Raw genomic sequence first — 18,933 nt, forward strand, 5'->3', positions numbered from 1 at the left:
TGAGATGGGGTGGGGCTAGGAGAGTGCCATCTCTTTTCTCCCCTCAGGCAGCAGATTCTCTTGAGTCACCCCTGCTAGCAGTTATGCTTTGAGGCTAGCCCCCCTCCCCCCAAGCTGGTCTAAATAAAATAGGGGGGGCGGGTGTTCCACCAGAGAGTAAAAAATGTTGCTGCTCTTACCGCGGCAGCAGGAGACCGGGGGCCCTGGATATAGAGTTTAGTAGTGGCAGCATACTAGGGGATTGTATCGCACGCATGATCTCTAGCCAGATGCAGCTAGGCTGGACAGCTGTCCTTCATTTGGCAAGGGCAATCAGCCACTGGCGCTTTCTGAAAAATGTTTCTTTGAGCAGTCCTTCCAATCTGTGGAGTTTTTCTTTCCTTTTTTTTTTTTTTTTTGGCACCACTTTCCGCCTGAGATCTTCACACGTGCTCATGACAGCACATCAGACATACTCAACTAACACAAAAAAAACAGAAAACAAAACTGTGGGGGTTTCCTTGCTTGCTCTTTCCCTCCCAACCAGGACTCTTCAGTCTCTGGCATTTTGCCGGAATCTCCGAGGCTGATTCCTGCAGCCAGTGAAAGAGCCCACGCATCGGATCGGAATCGATCAACTTCTTGCAGCCGGAGCGCAGCGACGGCGGACCTCGATTAAACAGCTCTGGAAGAGACAAAAAAAACGAAACCGGGAAGGTGAACGTCCGGCTCGGCGCCCACCCCCTCCTCCAGCCCGACCTGCGTTGCAAGAAGGGGCGGGGCGGGAGGGGGAGCCGACGCACGGGGATTGGTAGAGATTGTCCCTTGAGGGCGGGGCCACGGCCTCTCCCCCCCCCCCCCCCACCTGAGCCCGGCCGGTCTCGGCAGTGGCTGTGGGCAGTCTCAGAGCTCTGGAGGGTGCCTGGTTAGCAGCAATAAACTTTGGAAGCCGGCAGTTTGCTTGCATGCTATAGTTTTTCTTTTTGTGTGGATTTCGGGGCTAAACTCTTTTCACTTTATTTTTCTAATTTTTATTGTTGATTTTCTTTTTTCTCTCCTTTGGATTTGCCGGGATTTTTTTTGTTGTTTGATCTGAAAATCTCTGCAGTAAAGGAAGGGAAGACATGCGTCGGCTGCAGCAGCTCTGAGTGAGGGGGAGCCCGGTCGGGACACAAAGGATCCGGGCAGAGCGGCGACGGCATGGATTGAAGTGGCCGATGCAAAGCCCCCTTTGCTCCCTCCGTGCGCCGGAAATTGTGGATTGCTTTGAGCACATGCTGTGCCCGGACCTAGGACTGCAGCCGTAGGAATCCCTCCCTCTCACCACCGCGGGATTTTTGCTGTGACTGCTGTTGGAGCCATGGACGGCTTCTTCCGGGAGGTGAGTGCCGAGCATCCCCCTGCTGCCGGTGGGGGTCCCAGGGGTACGCTGCCCAGGGCTTCTGCCGGAGACATTTGGTGCTTCTCTTTTTGACGATGTGTGGCGTTTTTTTTTTGTGCTGGGTGATGAGAATCAGTTCCCCGGATATTAGTTTCCGGGCTGGACCTGGGAAGATCTTGGGGGAGGAGGGAGAGATACTCCAGATCTTTTCTTCTCCCCGGCACCTAGTTGCGCTGCTGGGCTTGTGACATTCATTCAGGTCTGACTATAGTAGTCCAAACACCTTTTCAATTATTTAGATCCTGGGTCAATGTTTGGGATATTGCTGATGCTCCTATGGGCAAAAAAATAAAAAAAACAAAAAACAAACTGTAGTTACCATGTTGGTCTACTTCGATTATTAGAAATTAAGGTCAAGTAGGGGGGGCTAACTTAATTTATTTGTGATTAGCCTTGGAGGGTGCTGCACATCATGAGGTCAGTACCTGTACATGACAGTAAGGTCTGCAAACATCGTAACAGTGTTTATTTCCAGAGTGGAATGCAGGTTTCCCTTCAAAGCAGGTGTACAGGCTCCATTTCTGGTTCTCAGCGCTACTCTCTTTAGCATTTTCCCCACCTGTTTCCTGTCCTAGTATTCTTGCTGCTTTTGACTTTTTTTCCCCTTCATTTTTTAAATTAAAGGGTGTGCATTCTTCATTATGACCACCTTTCTTTTTAAAGAAAACTCGTGCCACCGCACTTCTTTAACTGTTCTTTGTGTGTTTATGTGACGTGTACTTGAGGGTGTGATAATGCAGCAGGAGGCCGATTCCCTTGGCAGAGGCGGAGTTGCGGAAGCCTTCTGACTTGAACTTAGATTGCCTTGGTTGAAGGAGTGGTGTAGCCGTTGGAGCAATGAGCGGAGGACTGGGGAAGCCAGGGTTCTTCAAATCTGCTTCTGCCACTTATTGCTCAAGGTCACAGAGAGCTTCACTCCCCCGCCCTCCTTGCCTATAAACTTTAAATTGTCACCCCCCTCTAGGGCGGGGGAATACCTATTGTACCTGTAAATTACTGACCTTGAGCTCGGAATTGGAAAGGTGAGGTTTTTAATCCAGAAAATCCAATAAAATACAAATCGGGGGCATTTGAGTGCTTTTCTTAAGTGAATTATCTAAGAAAACGTTGTTTTTTGAAGAGGGGATGGATAATCTTTGTGCTTCTACATACAGTAGGAATTGCTGTTGGCTAGTTTACATCAAAACGTGTTTGGGGGAGGGGTGCATTTTTAGCATTGACCTCTGTTGCGGACTAATGTATAGTTACTGTCCTGATGCCAGTGACGAGTAGTCCCATTTCGCTTCAGGCGATAAGCACGTACAAAATGAGTGCAAATAGCCACAACCCTTGCGCGCCTGATGCAGTATTTGAATGAAAGGAAAAGAGTAATGTTTAAAAAAAAGAAAAAAGCAGCACACTAAAGGGAGAAATGTGTGTTTCTGGTGCTCAAAGGAGTTTATTACAATCAGTTGCTGGTTGCAGTGGGCGCTCAATCGGAGCATCCGTTTTAATCGCACTTCTTTAAGGTTATCTCTCTGAGGTGCTGATTTCAGTGCTGAAGGTGCCCATGGCAGGCTTCTAAATTGTGCAGTCATAAGAAAAGTGTGCTTCTTTTTTTGACCTAATCAACACACTTTTTTCTCCACTGCAAGCAGTAACTTTAAGAGCCAGGATGATTCTAAGGAGGAGGATATTTTATCACAACACAGAGGACCATATTTTTAAGTTTCTCATGAGCTCCTGACTGCCAGTTAACTTTACACTGGAGTTAAATTCCCCTCATTAAAAAAAATGTGCGTTGGGCACCAAGCCTCTGGGCACGCTTTCTTGCATTGGGTGGTAATATCTTCATCTACATGGAATTTACATGTGTTGGGCACATGGTTTGGATGCACTAATCTCATGACTGCATCAGACGATATTCATATTATTATGTGCCCAACTGCGGGTGTAACTTTTTATGGCAGAAGCCTGTCAGTGCGGTGCCCTGTAGTGAGGGCTGCAGCTGCTCCAGTGGAAAAGAGAAGTACTACTGGAAGAGGTTATTTCTAATGGCTTAGACTCATCTCCTTTATATCCTTTAATTTTTGAATTTAAAATACCAGGGAGAACTATAAATCTCTCATTTATTTCTGATGGCAGCGGCCCGGTTTTCAGGATGATGTTGCCCGATTTGGTGATTCTCTCCACCTAAAGCTTTTGATTTTATTAGACAAGCTCCCTCTTCCTCCACTCAAATAAAATATTTGTCACAAAATAACGTGTAGACTCCTCCTCCTTTTTTTTTTTTTAATTTATTTTTTTCTTAAAGCCTTGGATCCGCTTGCTGATGACCCGGAAAGCGAGCTCGGCTGGTTTTGCCCAGAGCATCTGGTTACCTGTTAGCTTTAAACATGCTTAAACCGGATCCTGCTAATCGTAATTTAGTTTTTATTAAGATCGCTTGAAAGGTTGATCCAGGACTGGGGGGGAGGGGTGGTATTTTTGTCTGGCAGTGGTTTCATTTACAGGCCGCAAGGAATAAAATGTGCTTCAATGAGATGGAAGGTAACCTAGGAATAAGGTGAAAGGACAAGATGGTGTGATATTTCAAGACAGCTTACTTGCACTGCTGTGGTGTTGGTGGCTTTTTTTGAATCTTATTTTGGAAGGAGAAAAATTGTAGGCTGGGAACAGTGCTAAAGTTGAGCCCTGTGCTGGGAGTGACTGTTAACTCTTTTTGATCTTACTAGAAATTAATGTTCACTGTGAAGCAGAAAAAATTAGTGTTGAAACGATGAGGGAACAAGTAGGGCTCTAGTGTGTGGCGTTTTTTTTTTTTTTTTAAAGTATGTTGACATCTGGTATTTATATTCGTTTGTGGTGGTTGCAGAGACTTTGATCTCTGTTTAAAAGCTTGGATTGCCTTTGACATTCTGGCATTATTCTACAGGATCACCAAGTACAGCTTTTTGAGCTTTAATCTATATCCATCTCTGGTTATGAACGGGTTTTTTCCTTCTATCTTGACCCTCCTGCTCTCCCTCCACTCAAATTCCCCCAATCTGGAACCCTCACACAATAAATGAATAACGCTAGGATGATGGCAAAAAAATAAAAAATCCAATCCTAGCACGCTTCCTGCCATTCAGTACAGCTGGGAAGTTTAATGCAGTTGTGCAGACAATGGGATCACCTGGATGATGCCTACTGGAAATAATATAGTGGGATGAGTCATTAACAATAAATAGCCCATCCAGGTTGCCTACAGTTTTAAGTACATCAGGCTGCAGTGTGGCACCGCACACGTGGCTTGTGGCAGGCTGGCTCGCTTTCTGAGTACCAGGGATTTGATTGTCATGGTGACCCACCAGATACAGGTGAAAGTGTGTCTGTTCTCCTGAATGGACGGCGTTACTTGTGCTTTGCCTCTGGTCCCGAGCAATTGTCTTTCTGCCTTCCCTCTCCCGTGCCTCAGCAGGATATCTGTCACCACTTGAAGCTTAAGTGGAAAGCCTGCACCTATCTGGGTCTGGAAGGAAGTGCATGCTTGCTGAGCAGACTATTACTCATGCCAGACCTACCTCCTGGGAGCTTGTCTACTCATTAAGGATAGTGCTTGGGGCAAAAAAACCTCACTGCTGGGTTTCTGTTACAGTGCCAGTTACTTTAGTTTCATGCAAACACAGCCGGTGAGTCTAACCTGTCATCCCGTGGAACAGTATCTAATGCAGGGGCTGGTTGCCTGTTCCCGAACATGTATGATACTGCCCATACCATCCATAATGTGATTAAATTCCTTCTGTTTAAGGGCAGCTTAGCATGATTGATTTACTGGGGAAGAACCATGTAGCCAGAAGTAACTTTTTTTTAATTTGTGTGGTTCCACAATGGAAATCTAAACTTTTGAGAGCCAAAAGAGCATAACTATATTGGGTTTATCTCTTATTTTGCTTACTGTTGAGAGATGGTAATATAATGTCTGTCTTTGTGGCAGGTATGGTCAACACAGGCAACTGCCTAACATGCCAAATATCCAGGCTGCTCCTACTTGTTTTAGGGCCATGTGCTGGTGGTGATGTGGTGCTCTGCTCTCCAGTCTTGCCCATAGGTTCCAACATCTTAAATCTGGCCGTGCCAGATTTATTGACAACCAAACATATATATATTTTTTTAACTTTTTGTTTTAAACAGATGACAGATAGTTAAGGAGTTATTTAACAGCATAACAATTTTCTCTGCTGCTTCTCCACCAAATCTAATTCCAAGGCTTCACCCAATTAATGAATGCAAGCCCCCAAAAACAGCATTAGCAACATAAATACAAATACATACTACTTACCCTCAAGTGCATTGTCCCAAACATCTTCACCCCAATGAGCCAAGACTCTGTCGTCCTTAAGTATTGCCAGTGTGGTCCCCACACTTGATCATAAAATGTCTTCTGAAGTACACATTATTTTCTCTATAACCACACCTGATTGTACCAATGAGCAATTTGGAAACTGTGCAGCTTGTATGAGATGGTCACATAGCTTATGCAGCGGGCTGGTTAAGGACACATTTGACCCAGATCCCAAAAAGGTGTGAGATGAATAGGTCCACCAAAGGTGACCTGATGTTAACAGTCTGAGTCTCCACCCTCCTCCAAAAACCTTGGAACTACCACACAGGACCCAACTGCCCCTCAACCCTTCCAGGAAAATGGAGAGAAACTCGCAAAATTGTTGAAGACCATCTATAGGTTCTCCTCACGAGTTTCTACATTCCATCTGTAGTCGAACAGAGTTACTGTATGTACTCTCTTCCAGATTCCTTTCCAGTCCCTCTCTCCTAGATTCAACCCCAGATCTGTATTCCACTGGGCCATTCATTTAGTGATAGGCTGTTTCTTCTCATACATCAAAAATTATGGCCCTATATAACAATGTAATAGTTTTCTTACACGTCCCTATTACCATTAAAGTCTGTTCCACCCATGAGGACAGGTGCCGAACCCAAGACACCCCGTCTGACTTGCCCAGCTTAGCCCATATTCTCTCGTAGGTCTGCCTGGAACCTCAAACTCCTTTTGCAAATTGTTGAAGGGAATCCACCCCTCCTCATCTCACAGTTGACCTAAGAATTTCAGCCCCTGCATCCACCAACTTGCACCATCCATATGGAAAGTGGCTACAGAAAAACATTGGTTATTCCTTAGTATTGCCAATGGTGTATGAGTGTATCCCATACCACACCTCCATATTATAATCAATACTCCTGGAGGAATTCTGTGCAAAAAAACTGAAAATTCTGCAACAAAAACTTAGAAATTCTGCCCACACACTCTCTAAATTCAGCAAAATTCAGCACATTTATTTGTCAAAATAACCCAACAAAAATACAGGCTCGCCCATACTCTCGGGGTCTGGGTACGGACCTCTTATTCAGCCACCAGTGGGACGAGGTCCACTGGTCCAGGGTGGGATGAGATGAGGTAAACAGGGACAGAAGCAGAGATCAAAGGAGGATTCCTATTTCCATTTGTTTTATGCAGGTGTAGGCAACCTGTGCTACATGGGCCGTGGCACTAGACTGACTTCCGCCACCACTGAATCAGGCATGGCATGGCACTGGAAAGCTGAGCAGACAGTGACCGCCCCCGCTATTGATCAGGAAGCTAGCTCAAAGCCTCACTTGCAGCAGCAGGAGTCGCATTGAATCAAACATCTCCCACTGCTGAAGGGCTGCTCTCCTGTTGCAGGGGACGATGTTTGGTTAAACACGACCTCTGCGGTGGAAGTCGGTCCACTCGGCTGTCCAGTGCCATGGCACTCGTCAAAAAGGCTGCGGACCTCTGGCCCAGCACAAATGGAAATATGAATGCCCCTTGACCTCTGCCCCCCTGTCCCTGTTCATCTGCTTTCTCCTCATCCCTCCACCCCTGGCCTAGAAATAATGGAAATATGAATCCTCCTTTGATTTCTGCTACTGTCCGTGTTTATCTCCTCTCCCCACCACCTACCATTTATTCCCCTCTTCCTTTTGAGAGCTGTCATCTCCAAGGGTCTGTAAGCCTCCTCAGCATTCGCTCTCTCTCTTCCCTCCCCCCCCCGCCTCGCGCTCGCTCTCACGCCTTAGTTGCCGATTGTATGGTCCTGGTCTTCAGGCAGTTGGAGCTTGCTGCGCGACCCTCACCCATGCCGCAGCTTCTGGGGATCATGCCCTTCCTCTTCCGGCAGGTGAGCCATTGTTTGCTGCGATAGCATGGACAGTGGCTGTGTAGCCTTAATTCTACGGTGCGAGGGGCGGGGGAGGGGAATGGAAGTGTGCGGGAAGGGAGAATTTTGCACAAACTCTGCCTTGCTCAGCAGCGCAGGATTCCCCCAGGACTAAATCGGGCAGGAAAGCATAACTCTCCTAACCCTTGAAGATAAGTAGGGCATAAATGGCAGAAGAGCCAAATCCATGTCCTCTGCTGCCTCAGGCTCTAAGGAGAGCCAAGGTTGGGTGTAGTCCCTGCCCAGTCAAGTTCTCGGACTCGCTAAGCGCATGGCCCGATATTAGCTGAGGAGATGAGGGGGCAGAATGGCGTTGCCTAATTTTGTGAACCATAGGGTACTTAATTTCACCTGTGGGGATCTGCCCTGCCATAAAATGTGCAAAATATACCCATTTAAAATTTTCAACAACCGCACATTGTTACAGACAACATGTTCTGCAGAGCGGCACTTGCTCTACTCAGTCATTCCTTTTTGCCCTGAGACGGTCTCCACGACTCCTAAGTAGTGCAGCTTCAGAGCCTGAGCCCATGGCACTGGAGACGGGCCCTCAGGAGGGCGTGGTTTTTTGTTTTTGTTTTACTGATTATGAAAATACTTTTATGGATATGCCTTTTTATCCCCTCCCCCCCCCCCCCCCCCCCCCCCCCCCCCCCAAATTTACTGACAGTTGCCAGGAGCTGGATTTTCTGGGGCAGGCTGCTAGGGTTTACAGTGAAACATGATCATATCCTGGTACGGCAAGTGCCGCGACCGAAAAGGAGAAGCCAGAAAAGGCGAGGCTTCTGGAAAAGATTACGGTTGTTCTAAAATACCAGCCAAATCACACACTGGCTAGTGCTGCAGGATAGTTTTGGTTTGCATTAAAATAAATATAATTAGTAATAGCTATTCTGTTATGTCTCTCCCTGTCTATACAGTATAAAATATGCTGCTGGCTGACTCAGGCTAGTACCAATTCATAGGAAGGCAATGTTATGGTCTCCCACCCCCAGTCTACATGTTGGTCTGCGTATGTGGCATCTGTCTGCTGCAGCCCTGTGTCGGGGGTGGGAAGGGATTATGGTCATCACTTAAGGATGACACTCGGTGGTTGGATTCAGGTCCCATGGTCACAGGATTCTGGAAGGATCTCTGATGCATTGCTCCAGATTAGATATATTGGAGTGATTTTTAAAATGGGGGAAAAGTCCCTAGGTAAATGTGAAAGAAGGTTCCTGGTGCTGGATAGATGCTAAAGAACAAATTCAGAGCATACATTATCAGGCATTTAAACTAGAGGGAGGGGAGTGGCAGGAGGTGGCCAATAAACTTGGCACGTCACCCCCCCCCCCCCCCCCCCAGGCAGCATAAGAATTGGGAGGAGAAAACACAAAATCAATTAGCTCAAACTATTGAACTTGACTCGGAAGAGCAGCAAACCAAGGGATAGAAATCAGAAAGCTAGGACCACAAATGTATGTAGTTTGGGCATTAAAATCCCAGAGCTGCAGGCCCTAATGGTGGAAGCGGACTGGCCATTGCTGCTGTTAAAGAAACACGGCCAAGTGGCTCTCATGATTGGGATATGGCCAACCCGGGCTCTAACTTTTTAAGGAAGGACAAGAGGGAGGAATAGTTGGCCAAAAACAATATCTAAGCAACTGAAATGCAAGGGATGTGGGGTAGGGAAGAAGCATTATGGGCTCTTCTTAAGAGGATGCTGCTTCCATTTACATCAGTGTAGTCTATAGGTCTCCGATTCAGACAGAAGAGCTGGACAAAGATCTGGTCAAACACACCCAAAAGGTGGGAAAGAAGAGAGCAGTGTTGCTCATTGGAGATTTTAATCTGCCAGATGTGGATTGGAGAATCCCTTCCTAAGAATCTGCAAGAAGTAGAGAGAGATAGTGGATGCCCTTCAAGGAGTTGTGATCAAACAAATGGTAATGGAGCCCTTGAGGGAGGGTGTGATACTTGATCTAGTGCTGACATGAGGGAAAATATGTCTAATGTCCAGGTAGTTGCTTCCCTGAGCACCAATGATTATCAAACAGTATGGTTTGATATCACAAATAAGATACAGCGAAGTCACACGAAGATCTGCGTTTTGAATTTCAAAAATATGTATTTTGTCAAAATGGGGATGTTCAGGAGGAAGGACTGGGAGATAATGGGTGAGGTGGAACAGTAGGCCAAATTAAAAGGAGCAAAGGCAACAAATCTATATGTTAGCAAAGTAAACCAAAGTAAGAGGAAAGAAAGCAATCTAATTCACAAAGGAAGTGGTTGAAAAAATACAGGCAAAAAGGATGGTATTCAAGAAGTATAAAGGATCCGAAAAAAGAGGAACCCAGGGAAGAATACCTGGTGAAAGTGAGGGAGACTGAGAGAGAAATCCAGGAAAGCAAAAGGTCAAGCGGAAGAGAGGATTGTCAAAGAGAGAAAGCGATATGACAATTATTTTTAGATATATCAGAGAGAGAAGGGAGGCCTGAAGTGGTATAGTGAGGAGCAATGTGTGGAGAGAGATGAAAAAAAAAGGCAGAAATATTAAACACTTCTGTTCAGCGTTCCCTGGAGAAAGACCATTGCTATTTGACAAGACCATAGATGGGGTTTCGTCTATCCCACTCCCATTTACAGAAGAAAATGTATGGGAATAACTAGAAAAACTGAAAGTGGACGAGCATGGGCTGGATGAGGAACATTCCAGGATACTAAGGGAGCTCCGAGATGTGCTGGCGGGTCCGCTGAAGAACCTGGTCAGTAGACCTCTGGAAACGGGAATGGTGGTTTTGGTTCCGCTTCACAAGCGTGGTAGTTATAGAGGAGGCTGGTTAGCCTCACCTTGGTGGTGGTAAAATTTAATGGAGAAGCTGCTGAAGGAAAGGATAGTGAACTATCTACAATCCAGTGGGTTACTGGACCCAAGGCAGCATAAATTCACTAGGTAAAGATCCTGGGGGGAGACTTTTTTTTTTTTTTTTTTATTAATTTGACTGACTAAAGAATTGGAACAAGGAAGAGTGCTTGATGTGATTCACTTGGATTTCAGCAGCTTTTGATACAGTCCTGCATAGGAGGCTCATGAATAAAATGAGCCCCCTATGCAGGAGTGGAAGCCAAGGTGGTGGAGTGGATTACAAACTGGTTGTCTGACAGACAGCGTGTAATGGTAAATGAAACCTACTTTGAACAGAGAACAGTGTTTAAGGGATTTGTTTTGGGACCTGTTTTGTTCAATATCTTTCTCAGTGATATTGCAGAAGGGCTAGAAGGTAATGTTTGTTTGCAGATAATACTAAGATCTGCAACAGAGTGGACACACTTAAAGGAACAGAGAATGAAAAGTGACTTAAAGCTTGAAGAGTTGTCGTCAATTTGGCAGCTGGGATCTCCAATGTGACAAAGTGATAGCTAAAGCCAGAAGAATGCTGGGCTGCATAGAGAGAGGATAACCAGTAAGAGAAAAAGTTTTAATGCCTTTTGTACAGGTCCTTGCTGAGGCCTCACCTGGAGTACAGGATTCAGATCTGGAGACTGTATCTCAAAAAAGATAAAGATAGGATGGAGGCGGTCCAGAGAAGGGTGTCCAAAATGATGTGTGGTTATTAGAAGATGTATGATAGGCGGAAGGATCTGAACATGTGCATCCAAGAAAAGAGGAGAGGTGTAGGGGAGATATGATACAGACCTTCAGATACCTGAAAGGTTAATGATGCACAAACTTCAAACCTTTTCTGTTGGAAAGCAGACAGGTCACAAAAAAAGTCAGAAAATATTATTTCACAGAGAAGGGTAGTGGATGCCTGGAATGCCCTTCCGGAAGAGGTGGTGAGGACGAAAACAGTAAACAAATTGAAAAGAGGCATGAGAGGAGAATTGCAAATCCCTAAAGGCTAGAGCATGGAAATGGGGGTAACTTGCCTGGAGTGACAGTTACCTCTCGGCCAATTAGCTTTCATGATTTTGATGCAATTGCAACGTCACTCTCTGCTTCAATGACTGGGGTAAATGAGGAACTGGATTTAGACTGCAGCCAGTGCTGGACCCTGACCTTTATGGTCCAGTGTACTGATACGCAGACGTCAGGGGGGGAAAAAGCACAGGACTACGGCCGAATTCCAAAAGCGAAGCATGTTCAAGCAGCGGTGTCTGGATTTTCAAAAAGGCTGATCACCCCATAAAAATGTCACTGGCAGTAATTTTGCTGTGGGTTTGACAGTTGCTTGGTTTTGATTGTAAATATTACTATCCTTAACAGAAACATGGGGGTAACCTGTACAGAGAGCCATTACTACCGTAAGAAGCTTGCTGGGCAGGCTGGATGGACTATTTGGTCTCTTCTCCTGTCATGTGGGTTCCGATTTGAGCTGTAAGGCCAAACAAGTGGGGAAAAACTGCTGGGTGAAAAAACGCTCCGTTTACTCTTGCTCTCCCTATCCCTGAGCTTTATGATGGGGTTTCTGAGCTCTATTAGGTTATTACGTGCAGTTCAGAAGTGAGCTCATTGGAACATTTTTGTTTCTGGGAATGAGTTTTTTTGGAACCTCGATACAGCCATTCCTCACTGCTACCAAAGTGGCTTCATTTTTGGTTTGAAAGCAGGGAACTTTTTTTCTTTTTTTTTTTCCCCCCCTCTCCTTCGAATCAGGGATAAGAAAAATGGCCTTGGGTGCAGCAGAGTGTGCTAGTGGATTGGACCCACCAGACCTTTGGTTGTGGAAGATGGAGGAAAGCTCCTCTGTTAATGTGAATCGGTTGCACTTCAGTCAGTGCAGGAACATTTATCGCACACCTCCCATGCAATGGAAAGCAGAAACTATTGTATGGGCCGGATTGTTTGATACCCATTGTCTAGCCTTCCCAGGTTGATAAGATTTGAGATCTTATTGGAAACAAATGGTATCTAGCAAGATAAAATGTTAACAAAGGCACAGTTGTGCAACTGAAGGAAAAATGAAAGATGTCAGGAAAAAAAAGAAAACTGAGTGCAAAGAAAGAGAGGAAAAATCCAATTCCAGCATTCATTGATGATGGTCTCTTAAAGGGGTGAAGCTTTGTCATATTACCAAGAAATATATATATACATAGGGATTTTCAGTTTTGGTTTTTGTTCTTTATTTTTCCTGGGAATGAGGGTTTATTATAAGAACAAAAATGGGAGAAAATCAGTGGAAGACTCATTTCTCCAGGTAAATATGGGAGTATATTTTTGTATTTGGGTCTTGGTTTGTATGGGTTTTTTTTTTTGTGTAACTTTTTTTCCTTTGTTTTTCTTTCCTCTCTCCTTCCAGGCCCAATCCCCACCTCTTCCTGCTTTTTGCACTCCCTCCAGGGCCAGGCGTTCTCTCTTCCTTCTATTTCCCCTCCCCACCTTTAGGCACCAGCAATTCCTCTTAGCACACTTGGTGATGTGGGTGCTCACATTATCTTTCCTGCCCCAATAATCTCTCACACATCCCCCTAACGCAATCCTCTCTTCTCACCCATTCCCCCTGCTGCAATCATCTTTCCCTCCCCTGGCCCCCAGTGCAGTCATCTCGCCCTCACCATCCCCTTCAGCACAGTCATCTTTCTCCCACAACCCTTTGGGGCATCACCTTAACACCCCCCCCCCCTCCTCCCCCTGCTCCTCTGACACAATATCTTCTCCTGCCCTCCCTAGCAGAACCATCTCTCCTCCACTCCCCCTTCTTACAATCATCTTTTCTCCCACCCCCTTGGCACAATCATCTTTTCTTCATCCTCACAATCATCTCTCTCCTCTGCCTTCTGACAATCGGCACAATTAATTCTTCCCTCCCCAAGTGATCTGCTTCTCCCACAGTACGCACCTCCTCCGTATGAGATTTCCTTTAGTGTGCAGTCAGCAGGAGTAGGATGAGCAGCATTTTTTGGGCACTACTGCTGACTCTTCAAGGTGTCCCTTACAGCTGAAACCATACGGGGTCGGGTGGATCTTGAGAGGCATTAAGGACCCATAATTCTAGCTGCAGAGGACAGCCAAAAGACTAGGAGTTGGCAGCAAAAGCGCTGCTCGCTGAGGACTCCTGCTGGATGGAGGAACATCCCTTCTCTGACAGCTGCAATGCTGGCCTGCTCCCTCTTCTCTCTGATGGCGGCTGGCTGCTTTAGGGAGATGGGAAGCACGGACACTGCTGTGGGTAGTTAGTGGAAGCACTCGCTCAATGGCTTTTTTTTTTTCCCAGCAGCACACCACTGGGAACTGCTGAATTGGGTAGAGAATCGATTTGATCCAATTTTCACCTTTGCAAAAATCTGGGAAATCTATGGGTGAAAATCAGTATAAACAAATATGGTCCCTCTCTCCCTAAACCACTCACTCCAAAGCTACACACTTTATTTTGTTCAACTAAATATTTATAAAGGGCATATACCTTTTTAAAGCTTAAACATGTCAGACACCGGATCGAGGACTTCAGGAATATTTACAAAAGTGTGAGAAAAATTGCTTTGGATCTGGTAATATATTGATACCAGATACTGTGTTTGGATAAATTAATATAATCATCAGTAAATGTAGAAAGACAGTTAGTGATTAACTGTGTAAGAGAACTTTTTGGTAACTGGCATTAATGATAAATTTAATGTACGAAAAAATGTTTCTTAGCATCCAGTCAGATGAATCCAGAACAAGTGGGTTATGCACTTAGCTTCCTGCACCCACTGCCTTTCAGCTGTTTAAACAGCTAAGTCCACGCCAGCTGAAAACCAACTACCGGACCAAGGCACTCATCTGAGGGACCACAGAAATCACCTCAGGAATTCTCAACTGGGGGAGGGACCATTTGGTATCACTGCAAGAGAGCAGGGCAAATTAATTTTCTTTATTTCTCCTTTTCAAATTGAAGCAATCCCCTGGGGGATATGCACATCCACCATCTACTGGAGACGGAAAATACTGGCAGGTTGATGTCATTGCAGGGGTATATATACTGTGACGTTAGTTTGCTCCGTCTCCGTCTGCTGGTAGAGATGCATAACCCACTTGTTCTGGATTCATCTGACTGTCCTAAAGGAAAGGAAATTATCATTTTAAGTAGTAATTTCTCATTGTATGAGATACTCGATTGCACTTTATAGTTTGCATGCCACTTGATTTGTTATAAAAAGGGACATATAAGGATAACTTTTGTATGTGTCTTTATATGGTGAGAATGATTGCTTTGATATTTATAATGTTGTATAATTTTGGTTTTTGAAAATTGACATTCAAATTTTAAAAAGGCATATGCTTTATAAATAGTTTAGAAAATTAAAAATGTGTAGCATTGAGAGAGTAGTTTATTGAGTTTCTTTATATTTGTTGTGGGAGGTGATTGTGTGTTTTTTTTATATAATATGTATACATAGATATAATTATAAGTAAACACCATAAATCTGAGTGGCTACAATTTAATTCAATGTTATAAGTACTTTATTAGTAATAAACTTTTTCTGATTTTACCATGTTGTAAAGAATAAACTTATTCCCTAGATAATTGACAAGTATTGAATATCAAGGGAATAAGTTTACTTATAACATTGAATTAAATTGTAGCCACATTTTCAAAATGAAAGTAGTGCCAAGTGCTGAAGCCTGGTTCTTAAGATGTAAAGACCTCCCTCTCCAGTTTGTGGCATGAGATAAGCCAGGGAAAATATCCTGTGACCTAGAAACTATGAAAACCTATATCAAAAAAATAAAGCTTCACTGCAAGATCCCTGACCATTTTCAGAGCAAAAACCATAGTCTGTGTCCCTTTAACAACTTCTTCCTGGGATGACTCTCTAAGAAAGCCAAAACATCCAAGCTGTCTACTGAAACCAGTAGCTCAGTATCTTCTTTTCCCTCTTACTTCCTGGTATTGTCACCGGTGGAATGTGCTGAGGTGCCATTCTTAAAATCTCCGACAAACGTCGTCTTCAATATATCATACGAAGATCATCTTAATTTGGGAAAGTTAATGATTTCCTAAATCTTGTATATCGTAACATTTTCTGAAGTTTCAATTCTCCCTTTAAGAAATAAGTTCTCTATAACCAAGCAAACTTTAAAATCATGCAAAGAAGAAACTTGTGGAGGCCACCGGGGTGGCAAAGACTTGGCAAAAAGGTTTTCTAGGGTTTTTGAGCTCGTTCAAAAGATCTGGAATAGTGGTTCAGTGTCTCAGAACTGGAAGAGTTCTCTGCTCACATTGTTTTCCTCTGACTGGAAAGAGAGATCAACAGATGGCGGTGATTCTAGTAACACACTTATTGGCTAAGAAGGCCTTAGCTTCTAGTTCTGCTGGAGAAGGAAATGGAATTACTTCTGACTATACAGATAATAGGTAGAGAAGAGAGAAAACATCTAATGTTATAGTCTGGTAGTATTTGATATTAATGCAACTTTTAAATAAATACTGTTGTAATAGGGTGAAACCAAGGCCTTCTAACTTATCACAGGCTTCTTCAGAGAGGACAGTGTAGACCGTTGTATTAGCAATTTCAATGAGAAAATCTTCTTGGCTAGACTTTACTCTGTCAGAATCTAATATCCAACTTTTACATCAATTGCAGAGTTCTTAAAGGTATGATTATTGAGATGTGCATTACCACTCAAAATAAAAGCCATTTCAAAATGTTCGTATATTAACTATTCCACATTTACCATTATGGAATAAATTACCAAAGTGTGCCATAGGCAACCCATATTTTCTTAATTCTCTAACTCATCTATATACCTATCTTAGCACGTATAAGCCTCATACGTTAGTAAGCCTACTTGGATTTATTTAAAGGCTACCAGACTATAACATTAGAGACTCTTTATAAACGTATGAGTCTATTAGCAATATAGGAGGTTGGTCTATTTTTTTTTATTTGGACCCACACCAAAAAACTTCCATTTCTAAAGATCAGTCTACTCTAGCACATCCAGGAAGTGATCTTCTCTCCTCAGTCAAAGTACTCACTGCCTGTCCCTCTGTCAGTTATACTGCTAGCTGTATATCTGAGCCTGTGTTATGAAAAATGCAAATGTTCCCAAAACACAGCCTCGGCTGCCTCTCGTAGTTCTGACCCCCCTCACATCAGACTCTGCAGAATAGGCGTTTACCACTTTTTTTTCTCACAGTAGTTACAATTATGTGATGTGTGTCTGTGTGAGAACTTGAGGTCCACTCTAGGGCTAATCTCTAAACACATCCATAGCCAGAAGTAATTTCAGTAACTTCTCTACCAGAACTAGAAGCCAAGGCCACCTTAGCCAATAATGTGCTGTAAGAATCGCCGCCAACTGATGAACTCTTTCCAGTCAGAGGAAAAAATGTGAGCAGAGAACTCTTCCAATTCAGTTTAGTTCTGAGAGCACTAATGAGAGAGCCCTCTTTTTTAGTTCTTTATATTTTGAATCCTTAAGATGTATTTTGGTTTGTAGTTTTGAAGAGTCAATGAGCTGCAGGCTCTGTCTTCAGGGCTTTCCCCCCCCCCAAGATAAGGTTGTAGTAAAGAACAGTTCCTAGTCTGGTGTCTAAGGTTTCGGCTTCCTTCCATTTAAATGTGCAAGCAGGTTGCATTTTGAGCGAGATCATTTCTTGACTGAACAGAAAATTGACACTTTCTGTGTGATGGTTTTAATTATTATTTTTTTTTTTAATGAACATTTTGGATGGGTCAGTTTTTTTTTTTTTTTTCCCAAGAGACAGGACATTGGTTTGGGTCAGACAAAAGCAAGTCTGCATTTAAGTCATTCGTTTCTAGAAGGTATCTCTGAACCCTATAAAGCAGGAGGCTTTGAATTCCCAGGGTTTTCGAAGCCTGGACCCCTGTCTTTGTCATAAGTGGCAGTGGGTGCCCAAATTTTATCATCCAATTTCTGTCTAGTCTTTCCTTCCATTCTCCTGTTTCCACTATTGCTGTGGAAGTGCAGCAAAATGGATTCTGGGATGAAGGAGGCATGATGGCAGGGTCCCCCCCACCTAAACCTGCTGTTGGGATGTCAAGCCAGCGGCAGTTCTGTATCCTACAGAGCTGAGCATTTAGAGACTAGGGATGATAATCTTCCTCTTTAAAATGCGGGGTGCGCAATGATTTTTAAGCATTAACTTTTTTTTTAAAAAAAACAAACTGACGTTAAGTAGGTGGAGGAGCTCTCCTGTCCGGAAATTCTGCCCAGTCTCTCAAATAGATGGAGGTTGCAGTTACACTCGCGGAACTGAATGTGTGGAGTCTAGTACTGCTGGCATCAGAGCTTTCCAATACATTGGCGTGGAGGTTACTCATGAAAAGTTGCTTGTCTTTTATAGGCTTGGGAGATCTGAATTTAATATTGACCAGGTATTTGGAAACGTGAGCATGGCTTACTCGCCAGAGTGGAAATGTGTTCGTCATGACCTGCCCCTCCGTGCAGATCTCTGACTGACCCTCCTTTGTGCTGCACACGCCAACCTTCAGCTCATCTGGGCCCCTTTTGGGATTGAAGTTGGCTTCCAGCCATGAAAATCCACTTGCCTCTCAGGCAACCTGAGCAGGCTCTAGGTCTTCACACTTACACTCCAGTGATGCCACCTGACTTTCAGAATGGATGGAGTTTTAATTGTAATTTTAATTGTAAATTTAATTTGTAATTTTAAGTTTAATTGTAGGCTAGCAAAGCGCTGCTGATGCTAAAACCTTACAGACCTTTAATCCAGGATCATTTTATGGATTTCTCAAGATCTCTCGGGTTCTAAGCTTTAAGCCTGTTCCTTCTTTGCAGGGCAGGAGAAGAGGGAATCATTTTTACTGAATTATCTTTATCTTACTGTTATAGCTGGGGGAAATAAACTAGCATGACATTAGATTAAAAGCTGCTTTCTCACTAATTCTGGGGTGGATGCCATGTACTGGGCTACCTTTTTAACCCCCCCCCCCCCCGTATCACTAGTGGTATGTGGGGCACGCTGCAGTACAGTACAAATCAGGAGGCTGGGGGTGGGGGGCAAAGCTACAGTACCACAAGAGAGAATGGTTCTCCAAGCGCATGCTGAAACTGAAAATTAAAGGTTATTTTATTCTCTACCCCCCCCCCCCCCCCTTGCTGCAGGTGCTATTCCAGCAGGGCCTCAAAAAAAAAAAAGTCCCTCTAAGGCCATCTATCCATGCATTCCCTGCCGGGAGCTGGGCGTGATACTTTCTGTTGGAGCGGGAGGTTACTGTTTGGATGAAAGGTGCTGTGTAAATCCAAACTTTTTATTTAGGTTGGGGTGTAAAGGGAAAGCACCATCCTGCGAGTCCTAGGGGGTCTCTGGGACCGAGACCAAGTTTTAAGTGTGTGTTCTCAGT

The 18,933-nt window shown here is 44.2% G+C and overlaps 1 protein-coding gene across 2 annotated transcripts in view; it reads left to right on the forward strand.

Annotated features, from left to right (window-relative positions):
- Window positions 1-824: 824 nt before the first annotated feature.
- Window positions 825-18,933, forward strand: part of MYO10 (myosin X) — a 434,555-nt gene continuing 416,446 nt past the window's right edge. The window contains exon 1 of one of the 2 annotated variants that reach the window (XM_029590330.1): window positions 825-1,360. In XM_029590330.1, the coding sequence (XP_029446190.1) occupies window positions 1,340-1,360 (21 nt within the window). In that variant the 5' untranslated portion in view covers window positions 825-1,339. The remainder of the gene's footprint in view (window positions 1,361-18,933) is intronic. The other variant, XM_029590331.1, reaches the window with a different exon arrangement.

This window comes from Rhinatrema bivittatum, chromosome 2, assembly GCF_901001135.1.
Source record: "Rhinatrema bivittatum chromosome 2, aRhiBiv1.1, whole genome shotgun sequence".
Lineage (NCBI taxonomy): Eukaryota > Metazoa > Chordata > Amphibia > Gymnophiona > Rhinatrematidae > Rhinatrema > Rhinatrema bivittatum.